Genomic DNA, 22,207 nt, shown 5'->3' with positions numbered 1-22,207 from the left:
GCGGCGGGCTTTGTTGAGGGGGTGGGGCAGCCGCCCAGGCCCCGTTTCAAGATGGCGGACGACAGTGAGACAGCAATGAGGCGGCCACCGCCGAGGCCTCAGCGGCCGTCCGCGGAGGAGAATGACCACGAGCACTGCAGCGACTGCGAGAACGAGGCAGAGCACGGCTCCAACCGGGGGTGAGCGGAGCCCCGGGGCCGCCCGCCGCGGCGGCTGCCAGGCCCATTGAGCAGGGCAGCGGCCGGGAAGTGAGCGGAGCTCCGCCCCGCGCGCGTCCTGATTGGCCGTCAGATATCATTCTGCGCTGCGGTTGGCCGAGCTCCTTGTCAGTCTCGTGGGGGCGGGTCCCCTGGCGCCCATGCACTCCTGTTGCGAGAGCGTGCTCTGAAGCTAAGCGGGGTCGGGCCTGTCCGCGGCGTGGATGGGAGACGGGGGTCGACATGGCCTGCGTGCCGTGTGCCCGGCGATGCTCTCCTGGAGCGAGTCCGGTGCCTCATCGTCTCCGGCGACCTCTTGTACCTCTCAGTTGCTGGCGGGAGGATTTGGAGAGCAGCAGTCGTGGTCCAACAGCTCAGGTGCTGAGGGAGCGTGGGCTCGCTGCAAAAGAGGGGCCGCAACATGCCTTTCTGCAGCAATGAGCTGGGTCGGTGGTGCGTCCTACCCTCGCGCTCGGGCATGACGTTCCAGACGCCCCGCTGCACACCAGCACGAGCCCCGCTTGCCAGCATCGTTGTATCGCTCACAAAAGCGTTGCCTTAGGGCTGGTAGGCTACTGCCCCTCTGGCTTGGCTGATCCCGTGCTATCGGCCAGACTTTCATCCTGGGAGCTGTGTTTTGGTGTCTGCCTTGAGCTTGTCCTGCCCCTCCGGTCAGGCGCGCGGGAGCAAAGCTCAGCGATGCCGCTGCGCCTGCGCTCGGGCGCAGCCAGCTGCCAATGGAGCCTTGGGCTACTGCCCCTGCGTATGCCAGTTTGCGCTGGCCTAAGTCATCTTAAAAAGTAGGTTTTACCCTCTGTTCCTTAATTGCCTTGGGTGGTGGCGAACTTTAGCGGAATCGGCTTTGCCGTTTTAGTAGCGCGGTCGCCAGGGGAAGCGTTGGGAGTCAGCAAGGCAGATTGCTGTCGAGGCAGGAAGGATCTGACATCCCTAACCTGGTCCCCGTGTCACTCGCTGTCTTTGCTGCCCAAAATAAGGCACAAAGCTGCCGAATGATGCTCGTAGTCGACAGGAGAGGATTGATCCCCTTTTTCTCCTGCGTCTGTCATTTATATTATGCGGCAGGGCTCGGCAGCACATGGTTTGTGCAGCATTGCATGTTCCCAGAGGTTTTGTGCATGTGGTAAACGCACCCGAGCTTTGCCTGGCTCTTCCTCCCGCCCCAGCACGCGGGTACCCAGCTCTGCGATGCGGAGGCTGTGAGCTGGAGAGCTCTTCCCCCTTTGTCAGCAGCTTTCCGTAGGCGAGCTTGCCTGTCCGGTAACCAAAGGTAATAAAAGGTCATGCAAGAAATATTACAGAAGCTTTTTTATGACAGCACAGATGTGCATTTATATTTTATTTGCCTCCCGGGTGTGGCACCATGTCTGAGTTTAATAGGTTTAGCCATGCTTGGGAAGATTTTTCTTTTCTTTCCTTCTGACATGATTAGGTTTGCAGAAACCAGATCCAAGCGGAGAGAAGACACAGTACTTAATCACTATTATTGTGTAAGCTTCCTTGCCATTATTTCCCAGTCCGGCTGTTCAGACTGCTCTTTACCAGGAAAAGGTGTGTTTTTGAGCACTCTTGGTGTCTTACTGTGGAGATCGTACTTTCCATAAGCACGTGAACCCTAATGGGTTAAAATAGTTACCTGTCCCTACTAGGTTTAGTGTCAAAGGATAAACAAGCTAACAGTTCAGCATGGGAAACGTCCTTTAACAAATACGCTAGCAGGGCTCACGGTTCAGATTTGCTGGGAAATAAAGTTTAGGACTTGAGTTAGAAGTGGTGGACGAGCACAGCGATAGCGAACGCAAGCCATGAAGTCTTCTGTGCTCTCAAGCAATTGACTGTCCCCGACAAAACCTTGTAATCAGATATCTGGGCAGGAGAGAAAAGACCAGGCAGGAAGAAAAGTTGTGGTTTCTGGTCTTGATGCGTACCAGTTCTTTTTTTTTTTTTTTTTTTTTTTTTAAAACACTGAGATATAAAAACATTTCTGGTCACCGCAAGTGAACAGGACGAACGTTGTCTGCCGCAAAACAGGCCCTTTGAAATGCTGGTGTTTGCCAACTGGGTTTGCAGAGCAGCGCTCAGTGTTCTGCCTCTCTGCACCCAGTTTGTGTTAAGAGTCATCAGATCTTGGCTCTGTGATTTAAAAAAATGAATAAATAAAAATATTACTTAGCAATACTTCCTTTCCTTTTAAGGGCAGGAAAGAGGAACTGAATTTCCTCCGCCTTGGTCATATCGTAAGTCAGCGCAGGGAAGTGGCTGCACTAGTCTCTGGTGGAGTTGTCCAAGTTTTTTTTTCTGAGACAGAATTGCAGTGTGATATTTGTCTTGATTTTTCTTTGTGCGAACAGGGGTGGTGTTGTTTACTCCAGATCAGAAATCTCTGCTTCATTTCTGGGCTTCCATAATACGGAGGCAGCGTGTGAAGCGTTTCTTGGCATAACTCACTGCTGCTTGGCTGCTCCTCGCTGCAAACATTTCAGCCATTCCTCCTGCCCTTAGTGATCAGCTGTCCGTTATCTCTGGAAGAATTATTTAGGGGGTGGATAAACCAGGCCAGAGAGAAGAGACTTGTTGCTTTATAGGTGGTGAGCGACTGTGGTGAGACCAAGGATTCAAATGCGCTGACCCCGTGAAAGGGATGGCGAAACTGCTGCGGCGTGCCAGCGGAAGCAGTCTCAGGTGTGAAAATTCGTGGCTGGGTTGGACGCGCAAGCGGGGAAAGCTCCACTCCTCCCTGGTGTGCCAGACCAACCGTGGCCAAAACTTTCTGGGAGCCGTTGCTGGACGGGGCTGGTGCGCAGGTGGAACAAAGGGGGTTTTCTCAGGGGTTTGCTGGGGAGCTGTCTGGCTTTGTAATCCCTCCCTCTGTTTTTCCCCCGTGTTTCTGAGACAGCCGCCAGCAGCAATATGCAGAATTTGATTTTAGATAGTATGCAGAGTACAGCAATCGTAGCGCTAGATGCTGTTCCCTTTGGTCTCCGCTTCATGATGTGTGATCCACCATCTGGGTAGCCTCCGTTTCCACTTGATTCTCCTATCTCCCCTGGAGCCTAATAAGATTACCTATGTAAGTACTATACCCAATTAGCTGCAGGTTCGTCAGAAGGATTTTCCAGCGTCTAAATATGGGGCAGACATTTACCATCTCTTGTTTGACATCTTTCTGATTAGAAAGTGTGGCTCTGCAATGAAGGAATTGATCTGCATTTGTGCAAACTTCTTACTCCGCTGTCCAAAACTGCATTTCCAGTTTGGTTTTTGGGGAATAACCAAGAGGAGTTTGGTATTGTTTGCTGTCTTTCGCCCTCAGACCGTTTCACACCTCAGATCGCCTGTGAGTGACATTTCAGTGTGTGTAATGAAAGGTGCTTTTTTAAGGGCAGCAGTGCTTATGCTACGGGAAATAGCACCCTGCCTCGATCTTTGAAGTCGTGAAAAGTCTTCAAAGTCGTTGATTCATACCCACGAACTTCTGGTCCTGCTGTGTTTCGGGAGCCGAGGGAGCTCTGGGCAGTGAGCTGCAGCCTTGCTTCACACATTGTCCCAAGGCTTGGCTTGAGCGTGGAGTTATTTCCCCTTGCACGTCCCTTCCCCACTGTGTAAAAAAAAAAAAAAAACTCCTAGCTCTGGCATTGCAGTGGGAACACACCTGGATCCGTGACGTTATCGTCCTGATCGGGTAAGGGGGAGCTGAGCGCTAATTTGTTTCAGGAGGCACACGCGTCCGACGTTTGCCAGCTTCTGGAGGGGCTCCATTGGTGCTGTTTGTAGGACGGTCAGTCTAAGTAAGTCTTGCCTTGAGCAAGCCTGGTTAGTTTATTCAAGCACTTCCAAAGTCTGTCTTTGAAATTGTTCAGATTATATATATCAGCTGATGTGGAAAAGTAGTTTGTGCTCCTTTCGCTGTAACCACCGTGCTCCCACGACGCCATACCTTTGAAGAAGGGGGATGCTGCTGTGTACAGAGCACTAAAAGGTAATGGAAACGATAGTGGAGATTCATTTCCCAGAACACCAAATAACCAGACTCGTTACTAAGCGAGGGTCTTCAGCTTTGCTGGTGATGGAAAAAAGTCTGCTGAGATCGTGTGGGTAATTGGAAAGTTAGTGCGAGATGTTTCTCCTAACGCAGCAAACATGCCCTTCTCCACCCACTTTATCTGTCAAAGCAGCTTGGCCTGAAAAGGCGATATGAGGGGAAAAAAGCTGTAAGCACAGCTGGGAAGGCTGTGGGTTTTGGACAGAAGCTCTCTGGGCTTGACAGTTAACTGTTCCTTGACGAATGGGAGGTAAAACCAGCTTAAGCACTTGCAGCTGAATGGGTCACATCCGTTACGTTAACCGGGATTTTGAACTATTGCAGTTCTGTCTTGGGGCACTGCTGCTACTCCAGAGCGTTGCAGATGATTTGGGGAGCTTTAGAAAGGCTGCAGCTGTGCTGGAGGCTAGAAGGGGAAGATGGTGGTATTATATGTGGTTCTTAAAATAGTATCTGAGTATCTAACCATTGCTGAGGCCAGCTTTGGTTGGTTAGGATCTGGTGAAGAGAAGGGCCCTAGGGTTTTCAAGCACTCTTGCATTCCCTTTGCTAATGCTGGTGACTCGTCTGCTGGGCTTGGTTCCACTCCCCAGCTGCAGGGAGGCCTTCCCCGTGCCCGAGGAGGGGGTGTGCCAACCTGGCTGGTCTTTATTCTACTCTGATTTCTTCCAGGTCCTGATGATTTGACTCGTAAATCAGGGAGGATCTTCTCACTGTCTTAACCCGAAAGCCCAGCCTGTTGGTAAAGCGATGTTGGTCACACTGAACTCATCAGCAGGGAGTTTTAGACTTGGTGGCTCTGATGAAGCAAACTGATGCCACCCGAATACCCGACAGCCCAGGTGACCGGGGAGAACTCGTCCCACTCCCTTGTCGCTCTTGGTGTCCAGTGCCAGATAGGCTTGCAAACCCCCTTGTGTGGACAGTAGGTGTCGAAGTTGGTAAGAAATGAGAGGAATGTATTTATTACAGCTTCGTTTTAGTCTGTGGCCGATTTTGCCTGTCGCTCTGGCTGCGATCTGTTCAAGACCTGCAGGTCCTGGGGGCCCGCTTTGGGGTTTTCCAGCCAACACAGCTTCTTCGAGGGGTGGCGCTGGCCTCTCCCCCTGCCAGAACCACCCCAGGGTGTGGCAATGTGCCTGGTGCGTCTAGAGGTGCCGACCGCCGGAGGAGATGGCGGTCTGCGCTTGCACGGCCAGTGTGCGTCTGCATCGGCACCAAGAGCGAGCAGGACGGCCTGGGGTTGCGCGTGCTGTGCGATGTCGCTGGCTGCTGGTGCGGGGGAAGCTGCAAGCAGCTTTCACGCTTCTCTGAGGTCTCGCTGGAGCACCTCTGCAAGGAATAAAAAAAAAAAAAAAAAAAAACCAAAAAACCTGTCATGCATTTGTCACTAAAATCAATAGTCGTGTCAGTGCCACTTTCCCATAATTGCTTTTGCTGTTGTGTCAGCCTCTGTGTTTCTCTGGGTGCCAGGGTGAAGGTAAAGCCCTTTGCCGTCATGGGGATGAAAGGTGAGCTGTCCTCCGAGGGACCGATCCGCAGCGCCTCGGTGCCTGCACTGCCTCTGAATGCTGAGCCCTGCAGCGATGCTGCTTCATAGCTGCTCCTTTCTTTTCTTGACTGCCATAGCAAGCATTGAAAACACTTCTGGAGTGGAGGGAGGAGGCTAATTGAGTTCTGTTTTGCTCAAGAGCTCTCTGAGTTGAGCTATGAGTGGCCATGTGTGACTATTTGCCCCATGATTTTTTCACATGGGCCTCTGCAAATGCCATTTGCGTAGTCCTTGGTGGTCCTGTCTGATTGCACTCCAAACTGTCTGGGCCGAATCGGCTTACGGCTCGGTCACTCCATCGGAGGAGGAGGTAGGACACTGGAACAATAAGGAAGAGAAAGCATGGACTTGCTGGGCATTAGGCATTTCAGCGCTAGAGGAACACGGAAAGGGATCGGGCTTGGAAAATCCATGCACTTGTAATAGGAATTTTCCTGAGCCAGTGCTCTATGCAAAATCTCAGCTTTTTAATTTTTATCTGTGAAGAAAGCCTGCTGGAGACTAGGCGCTCAATGGCGCGGCGATGTCTTTGAAGCCGCAAGCGGGTGCTTTGCTGGAGCATCGACCGCCCGGTCATGCTGGGTTTCTCTGTCGCTCGGTGTTGCGAGCGTCAGTGCAGCCGAGCAGAGCTGCATCGGTTTCACCGCCATGAGACGTCTCTGTGTCTGGCTCTTGTTATTTTATCGGGGGGAAAAAAAAAGAAAGCCTCAGTCCACTTTCCCCTTATTTTAAAAACTCACTTGCTGCTCTCTCCAGGTTTCTTTAAGCCTTATTCCCTTCCTGGCTCTCTCCTTTCCCTGCCCTTCCTGCCATAAATTGTTGAATGCTGGTCCAACATACTTTCCAGTGTGTCTCCTCTTTCCTTTCTCTGCTCCACCCTGCTCACCAGTATCTTGTGTTTGGTAAGCTCATTAAGCCAGTGCAGAAGTAAGCTGTGCTAAGGAGCCCGATTAAGATTTGGGGGGAGAAGAAGAGGCAAGGATGCCTCTGTTGCCTGAGGCATCCTTTGGGGGAAGCCCAGATTCCCTGAAGGAAGGACGGTGCCGTGGGCCTGGATTTGGTTCCTGGTGCCTACAGCAGGGGCTATAGTGCTTTGCACCTGAGGAGACCTCAGTCAACGGGGGCAGTTAGATGCTCTCCCACCGAGGAAACACCAGGAAAGCTCAGATAACCCGCCGCTTGGTTTGCTGCCCAACAATGCCATGGCCTTGACTCAGCTCGGTGTTTAGTCTAACACCGAACGCTTTGAGCGCTGTGGTTTGTGCTGCGTTTGGCCGTGGTGGGCCGATCTAGGCAGGTTTCGAAGCGCCCTGGGAGCAAAACCCTCCAGTGTGCATGGATGGGAACACGTCCCTTTGCAGGCTGGGCGTCGCTCTCGCCCACCTCCCCATCACCCCTGCTTGTTGAGACTCGCTTGCTCAACCCCACAATTTTTTCAGCATGTGTCAGGGAAGGTTGGTGGAAAGCAGCTGCTCTCTCTGCGAGGCTGAATTGGAGGGTGTGCGCTCAAACTGGCTGCTCCTTGGTGGTATACAGTGCGCTTAGGACAGGCACCTCTCGCGTATTTTGTCTCAACATTGTACCAGCTTGCTGCCAGACTCATCTGTTGGTGAGCCTGTGTCCAGGGCGCGGGAACGCAGCCCTGTGCTGTGGGTAGGGGAAGGTTTTTTGCAGCTGTTTTGGGGTTGTTGCGGTCCAGACACCCAGAGATTGCCCTGCATCCCGCTGTGGAAGGAGATGTGACACCTTGCCGTGAGCGCCTGGCTGTGCCGACAGCTTGGCGCTTCTCAGGGAAGGTCGGGGTGAAGCATAGGCAGGGCAAGGGCTGTTGGTCAAGCCTGATTCTCTTCACCCCCTGTGCTCCTGAACAGATTTGCTGCTTGGTCTCGTTTTTTCCAGATCTGGTGTAACAATATAAAAATTTGCCAATGTAACAGCCACCCGTCTCCTTAGATGATCCGCTCTGCAGGTGGGAAGAGCTAGCTTGTGCGTGCATTCCTGCTTGTAGCAACACCTCAAAACGAAGGGGAGACGGAGCGAATCCCTGCCGGGGACTCCTGTCTGCAAGTCTGTTGGCCGAAGGCCTCACGTGGCACGGAGCGGGGCAGCTGAGCAAACCTGTGGGGTGGGAGATGTCTGTGCTCTTCCCCTTCCAGGAGCTCGTCCGGCGAGTCCCGCTGGCAAGAGCTGGGCTGGAAGGATCCCGAGAAAAGTACACTTGGCTGCGCCCCTCATGCACAGAGTACTCCTACTCCTAGAGGCTCGATCTGACTCGGAACAGGGAGCTTTTATTTTCTTTATAGAGCTTCAGGGACCATGTAAATGTCATCAAAAAAAGGCTCCAGTGATGTTTCCTTTGTTCCCTAGTGGCTTGAGTCCAGCAAATGACAGCGGAGCCAAAAAGAAGAAAAAGAAACCGAAACGGAAGAAAGAGAAAGGAGGAGATCAACCTGACCAGGCTCAGGACCAGCCCGTAAAGGTAACTGACCCCTTCCAAGGGGCCGTGAGTCACAGCCCCGCAGAGCAGCAAGCCCTGTCCTGAACTTCTCTGGTGTGGCCAGGAAAGAGTCTCCCAATCCTGAAACTACCTGCTGTTGTCTTGAGGCCCTTGGCTGTTCAAAAGTCTGAGATTGAGAGCAATTTCCTGGCCTGGCTCCGTGCATGGGAATTCCCATTGCTGCGGGAGGTATTTGTGGAGCGCTCCAGGGTATAAACGCAATCCTTTATTGGATATCCAAGCCAGTTACAGCGCTGCAGTGAAAAGTTCAGACTGGCGCCTCTGAGTTATTCTTCCCAGAAGTCAGCTGCCTCCTTGAGCAGAGATGTCAGGGAACTGCCATGCTCTGTGCAGCCGAGCTCGGCTGCCACCTGCCAGCTTCCTCTCTTGCCCTCAGGGAATACAATGAATGCATTTTCCTACTTCTTGGACATTGATGTTGTCAATTTTGGTTAAGTAACATAAGAACAACAGGAGGGTCAGAGCAGGGTCTGTCTCACCCCTCTCTGCTTTGTCTACTCCTGACTAGCAGCCGGGGCTCCGGGATGAGTGCAAGTGTGGGACGTGTGCAGTTTGTCCCTGCCCTGGCGGCACCCTCTCAGTACCAGCAGTCAGCCCCTTTGGCCCCTCTGGACCTGGAGGCTGCTCTGAACCATACACTTACCTGATCCGATTATGAACCCCTTTGCACATCTTGCCTCTATGATATTCCAGTGCTTTGGATCTGGTTGCAACAAGATGTTGGGCATCGTTAAATGAGGTATTGTGTTTGCTTTAAGCTTGGTTTGAACCCTGATTCCCATGTTTATAAGAAATTGTGAGTAATTGCTCCCTGCCCTTCTTCTCCATCGTGATATACATACTTCAGTCACTCTTGCCTGTCTCTCCCAGTCCACAGAGCCCTTGTCCTCCCTCAAAACCTGTGGCAGGGTGTGAACACAGGCGTATATATACGTTAGCCTAAGCTGTTTTCTGTCTGATTCCCAGTTCCTATCCAAATAATTTTTAATACTTTGTCCTTCTGACTGTGCAGAGCATTAAATTAGTGCTTTCAGAGTGTTTCAAACTCTCTTCGCCTCTAATCAGCAAGGAGCTGGGGCTGTGAATTCATGGCAGAGCTGCTGACGCCGCTAGGTCTGCGAGGGGAGGAGGAGGAAGAGCTTGCGGTGTTTTGCCATTGTTGGCACTGCCCAGCTCCTCATCTCGAAGCTGCAGTTTGCAGATAGTGGTTTGATCCAGCTTAAATGGATGAGGCTGAAATAGAAAGAGAAATGCCACCACAAAAAGTGCAAATGCTGGGTGTGGGTTAACTTGGGGTGTCCCTGCGTTGGTGTTACTGAGGGTGAGGCAGGGAGCTTTGTTTGTTGTGTTCGCACCATCTTCCCTTTAACTGAAGCTTAGGACGTCTTAATGGTGGTTGATCTTTCAGCCCCTTTGACCCAGGAGTGCCTAAAAAACAGGTCTAAGCATGTAGCAGGTGGCTGGAAAAAGGGCTTTTCATCTCACGGAGGGTTATGAGAGGATCCAGGCTGGAAAGGGAATCTCTTCCCTGCTTTCCCTTCCCTGGCCCTGCCCCAAGGCAGGGAGAGTTCCTGTTTGTCCTTATGGGGAGCTGAAAAACAGAGCTTGTAGCTCAGGTCACTCACTTTTACCCCGCTTTCTCTCAGGTGAACTCTTTACCGGCTGAGAGGATCCAGGAGATTCAGAAAGCCATCGAGCTCTTCTCTGTAGGTCAGGGACCTGCCAAAACCATGGAGGAAGCCAGCAAGAGGAGCTACCAGTTCTGGGACACGCAGCCGGTGCCCAAGCTAGGTACGTACAGTCCGCTGCTGTTTTGCTGTAGCCGCGTGCTTCTGGGTACCACCCTTGTGATCCTCAGCCTGTCCGAAGAGCCCTCACTGGAGCTGTGAGGGTTTCTGGCCAGCAAGCAAGCCCCTAGACGGCTCCTCGGTGCTGTCATATCTGAGCTATGAAAGCATCAATGACACTTATCCACCAGTGAGCAACAGATGATGGACCAGCCTGCCATCCATGCTGCAGGAGGGCTCTGGGGATTGAGAAGGACAAGCAGCCATTTCAGGCATCAGACTGGATGGCTCCTCAATTTAGGATCCCTTAATCTCAGCTTTTACCCTTAAATTGGGCCTTCCCAGCCCTTTGTGGCTAAGTTTCATGTGAGGCACTGCCAGCTGCCTTCTTGCTGAGTCCCAGGGACCTGAAGCAATCCAGCAACCCCCTTCCTTGGAGGCTGAAACTTTAGCAGCAAAGGGCCCTTGGTGGGGGAGGTAACTCAGGGTGAGCCCTGCACTGTTGTGGGGCAGAGCATCACTGAGACGGAGCCAGCCTGCGAGCAGAGCCCCTCAGCTAAGCCTGTCCACCTGCTGAGCCTCCACATCGTTCGCTTGCTGGGCTCACATCAGCCCCCATCCAGGGCAGGCACTGCATCTGAGCCAGCAGAGCTGGGAGAGGGGAGGCACAGACATCCCAAATATCTGCGCCTCCAAGGTGCTTGCACCTGGCTAAAGTTGGGAAATTCCTCTCTCCTTCCTCTTTTTCCCCACTGTAAACAGCTAGACTGTGCTTCCCATCTCTAGTATTTGCTCCAGGCCTTTCTCCAGTTTGCGTTTGACTCTGTCAGCCTTTGTCAAAGTGGTTCGCTGGTGGTAGCGAGGTGTTTCTCGGCACGGCAGAAGTGCTTGGCAGCTGAGCAGATCTGAAAGGCAGAAAGAGGTGCCCTGCTCCAGCGCTGGAAGACCGTCATTTCTGAGCTAATTGGAGCAAATCTCTGTGCACTCCCATGTTGTCTGGGATTGCTTTGCTTAGTCTCTCTGCCCCGGCATCTCCCAGCAAACTCCGTGCAGAGCTCAGGAGAGCTGGAGAATGAGTCCAAGGCCACAGTTTCTAGATGTACCCAGACCTTGTTATGACTGAAAATTGGCTGCTGTTCAGTGACTTCTTTCCTGAGGTTGAGTCCAATCCCTCTTGCTGCAAACACCATATTTGTGATTCTCCTTGCATGTTGTCAACACTAATCTGAGGCTATATTTGATCTCAAAGGACTGTTTGCTGGAAATCGTTTGCTTTGGCCCCTCTTTGTGCTTGTGCTGGGAAAATCATTGTGAGATACCCCAGCACAGGGTTGTGTGAAGCTGCAAAGTCTGACCTTGTGTTTGCACTTTTCACAAGAGGATCCTGACATTAAAAACATCATATCTGCTTCAGTAAGCCCAGGAAGGTGGAAGACGGGGAAGTGGAGGCACCAAATGGCCCTGTCCTCTATACACCAAATTGCTGACTGCACTGTGCACTCTGGTCGCTGGCTCCTCACTAGATCCCGCCATCTCCCTTGGTGCTTGGTCAAAAGCACTCTGTGGCACGCAGCTTTACCTACATGAGGCTATTTAGGATCTGGTAACAAAAGCGCGTGGGATTTTGGGGGCAGGTTTCAGAGCTGTTCAGCACCTGCTCAAAACAGAGGGCACTGCCATGGATGAGTGTTCCTGGGAGCTGTTCTAGTTCGGGTGTGATGGAGGGAGTTCTTGTTTTGAGTTTATTCACCTCCCCATTGCCTGGAAACCTCTTTTCAACTCCTTTTTAAGGGAATTCCTAATCAGTGCGGTGTGCTTCTCTTGGCAGCGCTAAAGCGATGCTGCTGTTTGCAGAGCTGTGTTGACATCCCTGAGAAAGCTGGTGCTTTAACCAACATCTCTTGGCTGAATGGAGTGCTTTAGGAGTCAATGTTTTTAAACAAAAGTTGTCTTGTTCACTGCAGCTCTTATTTAAACGCCCTGGGAAGGAAACCCTGACGCCTGCCAAATGGCAGGGGCTGGAGCTGGCAGGGAGAGAGCCACCATCTGAGGCTTCGGGGAAGGTGGAACAGATCATGGGAAAGTGCTGGCCAACGCTGAGACTGTGGCGATGGGGAAGGCTGTGCTCTTGTGGCCGCTTTGCCTAGCTGAGATCCAAAGTCCTGATCTGCTACGAAAAGTTGGGCTGGCCTGGTCTGTGAAGAGCAAACCTGCAGGATCATCAGCACCTGTGCACAGGGAGCCTATACAGCTCTGTATAGAGCTCCTCTGCTGCAGGGAGAGAAAGCAGGCAGGCGGGAACTGGAAGGCCTGAGGTACTGCTTGTGGACGTGGAGGAGGTAGCTCTGGCCTTGCAGCTCTGATCAGTTCAGTCTGTTCCTCTCTGCTCCCTGGTTGCTGCCATTACCCTTGAAAGAGCAGTTTTGATTCTTTGCCCCACCTTGTGGTGCTGAACACATGGTGTGTCCCACACCGGGTGGGTAAGTGACCCCTGACTGCTCAGGCCATGGACCTGGGGTGAGAGAGGCTGCCAAGTGAGGCCACCCAAGGTGTCATGGGGACCTGGCCTCAAACAGCAGAGCATCTTCATGGCTTCCTGCTCTTTCTTGCAGGAGAAGTGGTGAACACCCACGGTCCCGTTGAACCAGACAAAGACAATATCCGTCAGGAGCCATACACCTTGCCCCAGGGCTTCACCTGGGATGCACTGGACCTTGGAGATAGAGGCGTGGTGAGTGTGGGCAGCTTGGCACACACCAGTTGGGAGGGTATCTCTGTTGCACAGTTAGCAGTGCTGTGCTTGGACTGCTGAAGATGTCTTTGGTGATTGGAGTGTGTCTTCCACCGTTACAAGCAACGCTCCAGCTCAGTGATCTCACCATCTCCTTAGGTGGGTCTGATTTCCCCCAAAGCAGGCGCTCGCCTCCCATCCGTCACATGTTGGCCAGGTTTGATTGGTTTCTTCATGGGGGACAGACGAGCGGGGACTTTTTTCCGTGTTCCTAAAGTGTAGGCATGGGGTTTTTCCCTACAAAGATCCTCCAGACCATGACCCATCTCCCTGAGAAATGACCTGGGGGTGGCAGGAGTATCTGTATGTCCTGCTGCTTACCCTGCTCTCCAGCGGTACCCATTCAGGAGCCCAGAGCCAGCAGTGTGGAGAAAGGGGACGTGCCAGTTATGGGACGTGGCTGCACGTGGCTCCTGTTGCTCACGGAAAGAGTGTTCTGGGTCGTGTTTCAGGGCAGCTGGGGGCTGTGACTGCTGAATAACTCTCTTGATCTGCTTGATCTCTCCTGCGGTAGCTGAAAGAGCTGTACACGCTTCTGAACGAGAACTACGTGGAAGATGATGACAACATGTTCCGGTTCGATTACTCTCCTGAGTTCCTGCTGTGGTGAGTAGCACCATGACCACAGAGCAGACCAAATTGGATGCTGGCGAGTCTGATTCCCAGTGATAGCGCTGAAGCTGCCTTTGCCTACCCCTTCTCGCTTTTTTCCAAAATCTCCCTTCCTCATCTGTCATCATCTGCATGTGTCTGGGAACTGTGTGTCCCAGGTGCTCTGCAAGAGACCTCTGTCTCACCTGGTCCTGCCTGCTTCAGGCGTCTTTGACATATTGGAACCTAAAACTGGATTTTTCCTCTTTGTTTTGATCTCTTGAGTGGTTTCAAAAATTGTGGTAGCTGAGGAGCTTCCCACTGTCCCAGACTTATAGGATAAAGGTGACTGCCAAGTAATGTTGCCAGCAGTAATACTTGGAGACCTATTGCAGCTGAGCTGCTATTCCTTCAGGGCCTTCCCAAATCGAGAACGCAGATTTCCTCCTGGATTGCAAGTGAGAACTGGCCTTGGTTACAGAGTGCAGGAATTCCCCTGGATCTGAACGATCCCGCCCTGTAACTTCACGGTCGCCCTCTCGTCCTCCTACCTGCAACTCCACGGGTGTCTGGGGCGGCCTGAAACGTGACAGAGTGGGGAGCGTGGAGGCAAAAGTAGGTGCACAGGGCACCTTTGATGGGATATGACTAACAAAGCCTGTCTGTTCTCCAGGGCACTGCGTCCTCCGGGCTGGTTGCCCCAGTGGCACTGTGGTGTCAGAGTTGTCTCCAGCAAGAAGCTGGTTGGATTTATCAGCGCGATTCCAGCCACTATCCACATCTATGACACGTAAGTGCTGTTCGGTTGAAGTTCTTCTCCTGGCCCTTGATGGTGGGTGGTGCTTGCCGGCAGTGCTCAGGAGGTCTGACTACGTTACTCTCACTGACTGACTGAGCCAGACCTGCGCCGCGCAGTCGTGGAGATGTTTTGCTGCTTGGAGGAGAAGGTGGAGGATATTTAAGGTGGGCAGTGAAGTTCTGTGCAGGGATATCTTGCAGTTAACTGAGGAGGCTCTTTTTCTCAGTGAGTGCGGTCAGCTCAGAGCTCTGGCTCTGATCCTCCAGGGCTGGCTGCCAGTGGAGACCATGTTTTTTGGGAAACTATTGGATAACAGCTCAAGGGAGAATTTTCCAAAGCGCCAGTGTGTCATGCCCCTGGACCTTACCCTTTGGCCTTCCCTGGGAATTTGATTCCTGTGTCTCTTGTGGGGGCTGGAAGTAGATTGCCTAGGCCATCGGACTGATCTCCGTGGTTAGGACGATTGGGTCTCATCCTGTGCATCATTTCTTTCCTAAGAGAGAAGAAGATGGTAGAGATAAATTTCCTGTGTGTCCACAAAAAGTTGCGCTCCAAACGAGTGGCTCCGGTTCTGATCCGTGAGATCACGCGGCGGGTTCATCTGGAAGGGATATTTCAGGCTGTTTACACTGCGGGAGTGGTGCTGCCAAAGCCTGTGGGGACTTGCAGGTAAGTGACCCCAGCGCTCTGAAACACATAGGACTGGGGGAAACCTCTGCAGACCTTCCCTTACCAGGATCCCCTCCATGGCGTGTGGCAAAGCACTTGGATAGCTGTGCTTACAAGTGTGGGATTTCCTGGGGCAAGACAGATCAATTCCAGCCCAGGTTTCTCCTCCCCACGCTGTCCTTTGGGGATTAAATCCAGTAGCTTTGCTTAAGCTGCTCATTTATCACAAGACAGAAGACTTTCTGCAGACACACGCTTCAGGCTGCCCTTGGTTTTCTCCGTGGGAGCTCCCGGCCTGCGAGAGCCTCTTCGCTAGCTGGCGTGATGTTCTTGCTTGCCCTCTCCTGGCCGCTACGAGAACCTCCTGCTCTCACAGCTTTCCGGCTGTCCAAGAACAAGTCTCCCACCGTGAGTGTGTTTCTGCAGGTACTGGCACCGGTCCCTGAATCCTCGGAAACTCATTGAAGTCAAATTTTCCCACCTGAGCAGGAACATGACTATGCAACGTACCATGAAGCTTTATCGGCTGCCAGAGGTGGGTGCCAGCTGGGGCTGCAAGCTATGGAGGCAAAGCTCAGGCAAAGCTCCTAGCTGAGCAAGGGATGGGGCTCAGCTTTGGGCACACAAACATCTCAGCTGAGTCTATCTTTTGCCTGGAGAACTGGGGTTTGTGTTTCATACAGTAAATGGTTCTGTCAAGCCATTGTGCTTTATTTAATCCTATTTATTTTGCCTGGGTACCTGTATTTTAAGGGCAAATTTTTGCAGCTAAAAAATCCTATGATCTTTTGTATCATGGTGAGTCATATCCTGTTCTCCTGGTAAAACGAGAATACAGATGTGACAGCCTTCATCTGTCCAAACACAGCCTCAGAGTGACCTTGAATTGGGTTAGTCCCTCATTCCTCAAAGTGATCAGTTCTGTCATTGCAGTTGTCCTGCTGGGGGAAGTTCCCCAGCTGCCTATAGGAGAAAAATAAAACAGAGCATAAAAATTGCCACCCTGACCTTGTTTGCTTGCTTCTGTCAGTCAGAGCTGGTTGTTTTGTTTGGTGAGCCTTGGGTTAGAGCTGGGCAGCACACAGCTCTGGTGTCTTCTGCCTCCCATGTCAGCAATAGCAGCAGTAACTGATTGTAGCCATCGATTTTTATGCATAAACCCAGACCCAGAAACAACTTGTGCGACTTGAATTGGGCTTTGCTGAGCCCAACTAGAAATTGAGTCAATCTTAGACTAGAAATTGGGTCATACTGGAAATAAAAAAGTCAGACAAGACCTGGGTGTCTCTCTCACCACCTCTTTCTTTGCAGTATCCTACTGTGCCTGAGGCACCTCTCGAAGCCTGGCCCCACTGTACTAGGGAGCAGAGACCTGGAAGGAAGCAGAGACCTTGTGTCATTAATGACTAGGAGGCTTTTTCCAGCATGGCTTGACCCAGCACATGGGGCTCTGGGACCCACCGCACTTCTCTGATCTTTGCATCAGTGTCGCAGCTGATCACATCCTTCTTCCAGACAAGCAGGGCTGGGGGGGAGAGTGCTTGGCAGGGATTGTGGGATTGAAAATGGGCCGATCTAAGCAGAGAACATCCCCATGCTGATTGTCTGAGGCGGCTGAGGAGGAAAGGTAGTCCTTGGGAGAGGTAAAAGCACCTTACAAGCAGTGCAAATGATTTGTTCTGTTTTCTGTAGACTCCCAAGACTCCCGGCTTGCGGCCGATGGAGCATAAAGATATTTCTGCTGTGCACAAGCTCCTGACTGAATACCTGAAGCAGTTCCACCTGACGCCTGTCATGAGCCGAGAGGAGGTGGAGCACTGGTTCTTACCTCAGGAGAACATCATCGACACCTTTGTGGTAGAGGTAAGAGGGCAGGGGGTGTTTTCCTGGGCTTCTCCCTCCACTGGAAGAGTGTGCAGTGAGCCGATCTGTTCTCTGCAGGAGAGCTCAGAGAGGTTGCTGCCCTGGGCAGGGAGAGCACAGAGGTCCTCTTCCAGGTCTGGAGGTTTGAGCTGCTGGAGGAAGGTGCCTCTCTGTCCTGAGCTGCCCAGAGTCTGCCTGCCGGGCGCCCTCATTGGCACAGGCACGTGCCCGCTCAGACTGGCAAAGCCCCTCCAAGGCTCAAAGCAGACATGGCTGCCTGGCTCTGACACGTTGCTGTGTCACAGAAGTGTCACTCTTGGCTTTCAGAGCGCCCCTGGGGAGGTGACAGACTTCCTGAGCTTCTATACCCTGCCCTCCACCATCATGAACCACGCGACTCACAAGAGTCTGAAAGCTGCTTACTCCTTCTACAACGTTCACACCAAGACGCCTCTCATCGACCTCATGAGCGATGCTCTCATACTCGCCAAGTCGGTGAGTGCTGGCGGAGCAGTGCGGCAGGGCCAGGCAGGCTGGGAGCAGGGCTGGAGCGGCACCCTTGGCTGCTGGGCAGATCACTGCAGGTGTCTCCTGCCACCTGGCTGCTCTTGGACTTGCGGGGAAGGCTGGCCTTGGGGCAGGGCTTCGTACCTCATACCCAGGGCTGTACAAATCCAAATCCTAAAGGGGTCTGCAACCCAAGAGAGGAAAGGAACAGTAGCCTGAACCCTTTAAGAGCCTACCTGCCTGCCACTGTCTACTCGTTTCTTACAGCGAAAGGTATTGCCTCACTTGTCCATAGCGCGTAAATTGAGAGCAGGTACAGCAATGCTCAGTTCTTCCCCAGCACCCTCACTCCCCTCTTCTGCATGTGTGAAGCTGGGCAGGAGAGGGCGCAGGCAGTGCCCACAGAGGAGAGCAGCCCGTGGCTAGAGGAGCTGATGGCCTTGCTTCTTGCCTGTGCAGAAAGGATTCGACGTGTTCAATGCACTGGATCTCATGGAAAACAAAACCTTCCTGGAGAAGCTGAAGTTTGGGATTGGGGACGGGAACCTGCAGTATTACCTGTACAATTGGAAGTGTCCCAGCATGGCACCAGAGAAGGTTAGTCCATTGCTGGTCCTCCAGCCTGGCCAGCGCGTGGGAAGGGGCCTTGTCTCACTGAGGGCTGTGGGGACGGACAGGCCGCCAGTGTCTGGCACTCTCTTTTTGCCTTATGGGGGCCCTGCCCATGGACCACGTGTCCTTGCCATGTTAGAGCGAGGGTCCGCCCTCACACCCACCTCTGCACTCCCAGGCCAGCCACTGTCCAGTGTAATGTCACACACGGTAACGGGTGAATCCAGTGACACTTCTACAGTCTCCTCGGTGTGCCTGCATAGAGGGTGTCGAGGGTGTCCTTGGGGAGAAGCTCTCACCAGTTATCTCCCCAGGGTCACTTTACACTTGGACCAGTGTGGGACCAGAGGGGTTCAGGAGTCCTTAACCTCCTGCATGTGTGTGCTGATACAAGGCAAAATACAGAGTGAAGCCCTGCGGGGGGTTAACAGTCGTCGTCTGTGAAGAGGCAAAGGGCTGCAGGGTTGACAGATATAACACCAACGGATGCAACAATCACTCCTCCTTAGCTGGGAGGTGGTTGCTGTGCCCTGTGAGCCTGCACAGGGCCTGAGTGTCACCACGCAGTGCCTCTGTGTGTGCGTGTCAGTCTGTCTTCAGGGTCTTGGCATGTCCCAGTGGGGCAAGATGGACAGGAGCTCCTCTAGAGAGAACAGATGTGCTTGAGAGCTGTTGGGTCAGTGTTGAACAGGAACACATGATGCTGGGATGCTCTGGCAGCCTGGTCACTCTTAGTTTGCGTGGAGGGGCTGAGCCACGGGATCGTTGGGGTGCCACATCGTCCCCAAGGCCAGCAGCTCCTTCCCATCTAGCTGCTCCAAGCACTTGCAGTTGTTTCTAGCTATCCCTGTAAAGACCCTGGGTAGATGCCTGCCCTGGGCCATCATAGGCAGTGTCCAGTTGCCCTGTGGCTAGCGGGGCTCCACCCTGGACATGCTGTGGTTCAGCATCCATCCAGTTCACAGCCGTCTTGGTATGGACAGTGCTCGAGAACCACGAGCCATCCTGCTCGGCAGTGCTGCGCAGTGGATTTGTGGTCTGTCCAAGCTAGATCAAAACAACTAATTAATGTCTTTGGCAGTAACCGGACTTTGATTCCCCTCGCAGAGCTTGTGAAGCCAGGTCTGCGTCTGCTATCCGGAAAGTGAGAGAACCCTTCAGGCAGGCAGCTAGAGGTGTGAGATCCAACAGGCTGATTAAAGTGTGTAATTACTTATTTCTGTGGCCTTTTCCAGCTGTGGTATTTGGGCTGCTGTCCCCGCAGCACCGAGTCCCGCAGCACCGAGTCCCACAGCACCTGCAGGGCACGGTGCCACAAATCAACACTTTTTAAACCAGTTCTGCTCCGCCACTGATTCTTTAAAGAAAAATAATCTCTAGGGTGTTGCTGGGAGGTTTATCCAACTCCTCCCCTTGCTGAAAGGGCTGATGGCTTTGAGTGCCTGGTGCAGGGAGCTGCTCTCCTGCCATGCCCTGCGGAGGGTCTGAGCCCATCTCTGCACTTCCAGGCAGATCCCTGGGAGCAGCCACCAGCACATCCCATCACACAGCAGCCAAAGAGCACCCAGAAGTGCTGATTCCCTGCGGAGAGACTTGTCGTGGTACCAGGCTGTCGGGAAGCAGCTTCTGCTTAGTCTACTGCTATTAGCTTAGAGATAACCCTGACTAGTAAATCAAATGACCCCAGCTGCCTGAGACCCGAAGCAGAGGTACTGCTCTGTGCTGTCCCCTGTCTTGCAGACTGTCTGAGCTGGTCATACAGGCAAGAGTTGTAGAGCAGCTAGGAAGACCCCAAGCCTTGGCCACCTGCCTAGATCTGAGCTGGCAGTACCCGTGCACCTATTTGGCTGCACGGCTTGCTTGTCCAGCCAGGAAAGGGCTGCGCAGGGCTCTCCTGGGCTGTTGGTCTCAAATGTCCTAGAGCCAGTGGATGAACACATGCAGACAAGCTCACTGAGGCCTTTCAGCAGGTACGGAGAGGGCCAGCAAGCTGTGTCCGTCCAGCACTCGGTCTGGGGAAGAGGGTGCTTTCACTTGGGCACTTCTTCACCTGCCATCTCTGTTGGCTCTCCCAGGTAGGACTGGTGTTGCAGTAAGCAAGCTCTGCGAGGAGAGTGCAGTGCCGCTGAGGAGCTGGGCCCAGGAGAGATGCTGCCCTCGCTGTTTCCGCCAAAGCCGGACCCATGTGTGGAGAAGTGGAACTGAACCAGCTACACAAACATCGACTGATTTTAACGATTGTATCACACAAAGCCGGCCATGGCTCCCCCGGTGGCGTCAGTGGTCTCCTTTGTTTTGATTTAATTGCATCCTCGTAAAGACACGATCAAGGGAATGTAACTGCAGAAACTAGCTCATGATTGGCATATAATGGAGTTAACGGGTGAATAATAAAAGTATATATTATATATATTTTAAATCTTTCCTGTTCCCAACTGACACTAACGCACTCATCTGCTGAAGGCCACCTCCTGGTCCCTGCACCATGACTCTTCTCAACAAGAAGCTGGGTTGGCAGAGGTAGTTGCTTAGTGTGCCAGGTTTTTGTCCGCACAGAACAGGGCGAATCCTGCCCCAGGAAACGAGCTTGGTGGTTCATCACAAATGGCACTGAATGGCTCGGCACAGACTTGGCGGAGAACCGGGACGGGAGCGGCAAGACGCTGTGGCAGGGCTGAAGTGCTCTTCTGCATGCCTGGAGGGCTTGGGACCTGGGACCGCTTTGAGGAGACACCTAGCTGCGCTCTGTCCCTGTGCTTGGCCGTCTCCATTTGCTGCCTCCTCCGTTAGACTCCGTCCTTCCCAGCCCAGCTCTGCTGCAGGTGCCTTGAGAGGGAGGATAGCGCCGTCCCTCCCTGCGGGCTTTGGAGCAAGTCGATATTTGTTACTAAGGGCTATTTGTGCAAGCAATGCCTTGTCCCTTCTCCTCCCCAGCCTCAAGTGCTCACAGCCTCTGCTCAACAGGACAAGCACTGAACTGAGAAGCGGCAACTCCTGAAGGTACTGGGGGCTCCGCTCCTCACTGCCCACGGAGCACGTCCCGGATGCACCCAGCTCTGCTCCAACTCGCAAGGTTGTTCTCCTTCACCCCAAGAGGTCAGGACTGCATGATGGGTGCTCTGGGCATCGGGGAACCCCCCACCGTCGCTGCTGCCACAGCTCGGAGCACTCTGCACACCTGCTTTTCTTTCCAGGCCTGTTTTCTAAACCATCAGAAATAATAACGTGCACAAGTGATTCCCTGCAATGTGTGATCGTCCCCCTCACCCAGCCTGTTCAGCCTCTTCCACCAGGCTCGTGCTCTTGCACTGCAGAAACCTCCAAGGTAACGGAAAGCTTTCCTTTTGTGGAAACCCTGTGTCCTTTAAAGATGAACTGTCGGGAGGAAGTCGTCCTATCTGACAGAAATGCCTGGGAAGAGAATGGTTCCCGCAAGCAAATCATGCAAAAACCAGCCCTGCCACACAATCAGGAGGTGGCTCCTCCAGGAAATGCTATGGTCACTTGGGATGTCGTGTCTGCAGACCTAGGCTGGAGAAGGATTGTTGTGGGGTCTTTTCTAACCATCTTTTCTCACCAGCTGCCTGTCCTCGTGTTGCTAGTGGCTGGAGGAGGCTGGTGGCTGTAGAGCCATGCTGGCACGGCCACGTGACCGTGCAGCCCTCGCAGGTCTCTGGCCCCTGGAACCGCGAGCCGCTTCTGTAAAGGCAGTTTCCATTGCTCCGAGATGTTCTTAACTTCCAAGCCCAAGGTTTCCAAAGCTGCCTGCAAAGGCAAAGGTCAGTGCCCACCCTGCGTCCTTGTCTCTGAGCCCTCGTGCCCCAGGGCGTGGGCCCCTTCCGGAGTCCTTGAGCCCCCCAACCTCTGCAGGAGCGAGCACCACGCAGCTCGGAGACCCCCTTCTTCCACACCTGGCTCCCCGTGTACCTGGAGGGGCTTTGCCCACCTTGGCTTGGACCTCTGTGGCCTTGTCGAAGAGCCAGGAGCCACCACATCCGTCCCGGCAGAGCCACCAGATTCCCGTGCCCGGGATGAGGGTCCTATATCACCTACGCAAGAGTCGCGATGTCCCTTTTCCCATCCTACCACAGTGGTGAGGAGGCCGGAGGCCGCCTGCATTGAGGCTGGAGGGGAGGTTGTCGCGCACGCCAGGATGCTTATTACAGCTCGGGCAAGCTGCTGCTGGCTTAAAACAACCCTCCTGCACTCTCCCCTTGCTGGGGAAAGTCCTCTGCAAACCCCCATGGAAGGTGGAGAGCTG

At 53.2% G+C, this 22,207-nt stretch overlaps 1 protein-coding gene across 1 annotated transcript; it reads left to right on the top strand.

The window, feature by feature from the left end:
* Positions 1-18: 18 nt before the first annotated feature.
* NMT1 (N-myristoyltransferase 1) lies at positions 19-20,358 on the top strand. Its single transcript, XM_068919442.1, has 12 exons — positions 19-179; positions 8,177-8,288; positions 9,974-10,118; positions 12,727-12,845; positions 13,420-13,511; positions 14,170-14,286; positions 14,794-14,964; positions 15,391-15,499; positions 16,657-16,827; positions 17,155-17,322; positions 17,794-17,931; positions 20,022-20,358. Exons 1-12 carry the CDS (start codon positions 52-54, stop codon positions 20,040-20,042), a joined length of 1,491 nt encoding a protein of 496 aa, XP_068775543.1. The 5' UTR covers positions 19-51; the 3' UTR covers positions 20,043-20,358.
* Positions 20,359-22,207: the final 1,849 nt, after the last annotated feature.

This window comes from Struthio camelus, chromosome 25 (genome assembly GCF_040807025.1).
Source record: "Struthio camelus isolate bStrCam1 chromosome 25, bStrCam1.hap1, whole genome shotgun sequence".
Classification (NCBI taxonomy): Eukaryota; Metazoa; Chordata; class Aves; order Struthioniformes; family Struthionidae; genus Struthio; species Struthio camelus.
This window is presented reverse-complemented; position numbering and strand designations above follow the sequence as displayed.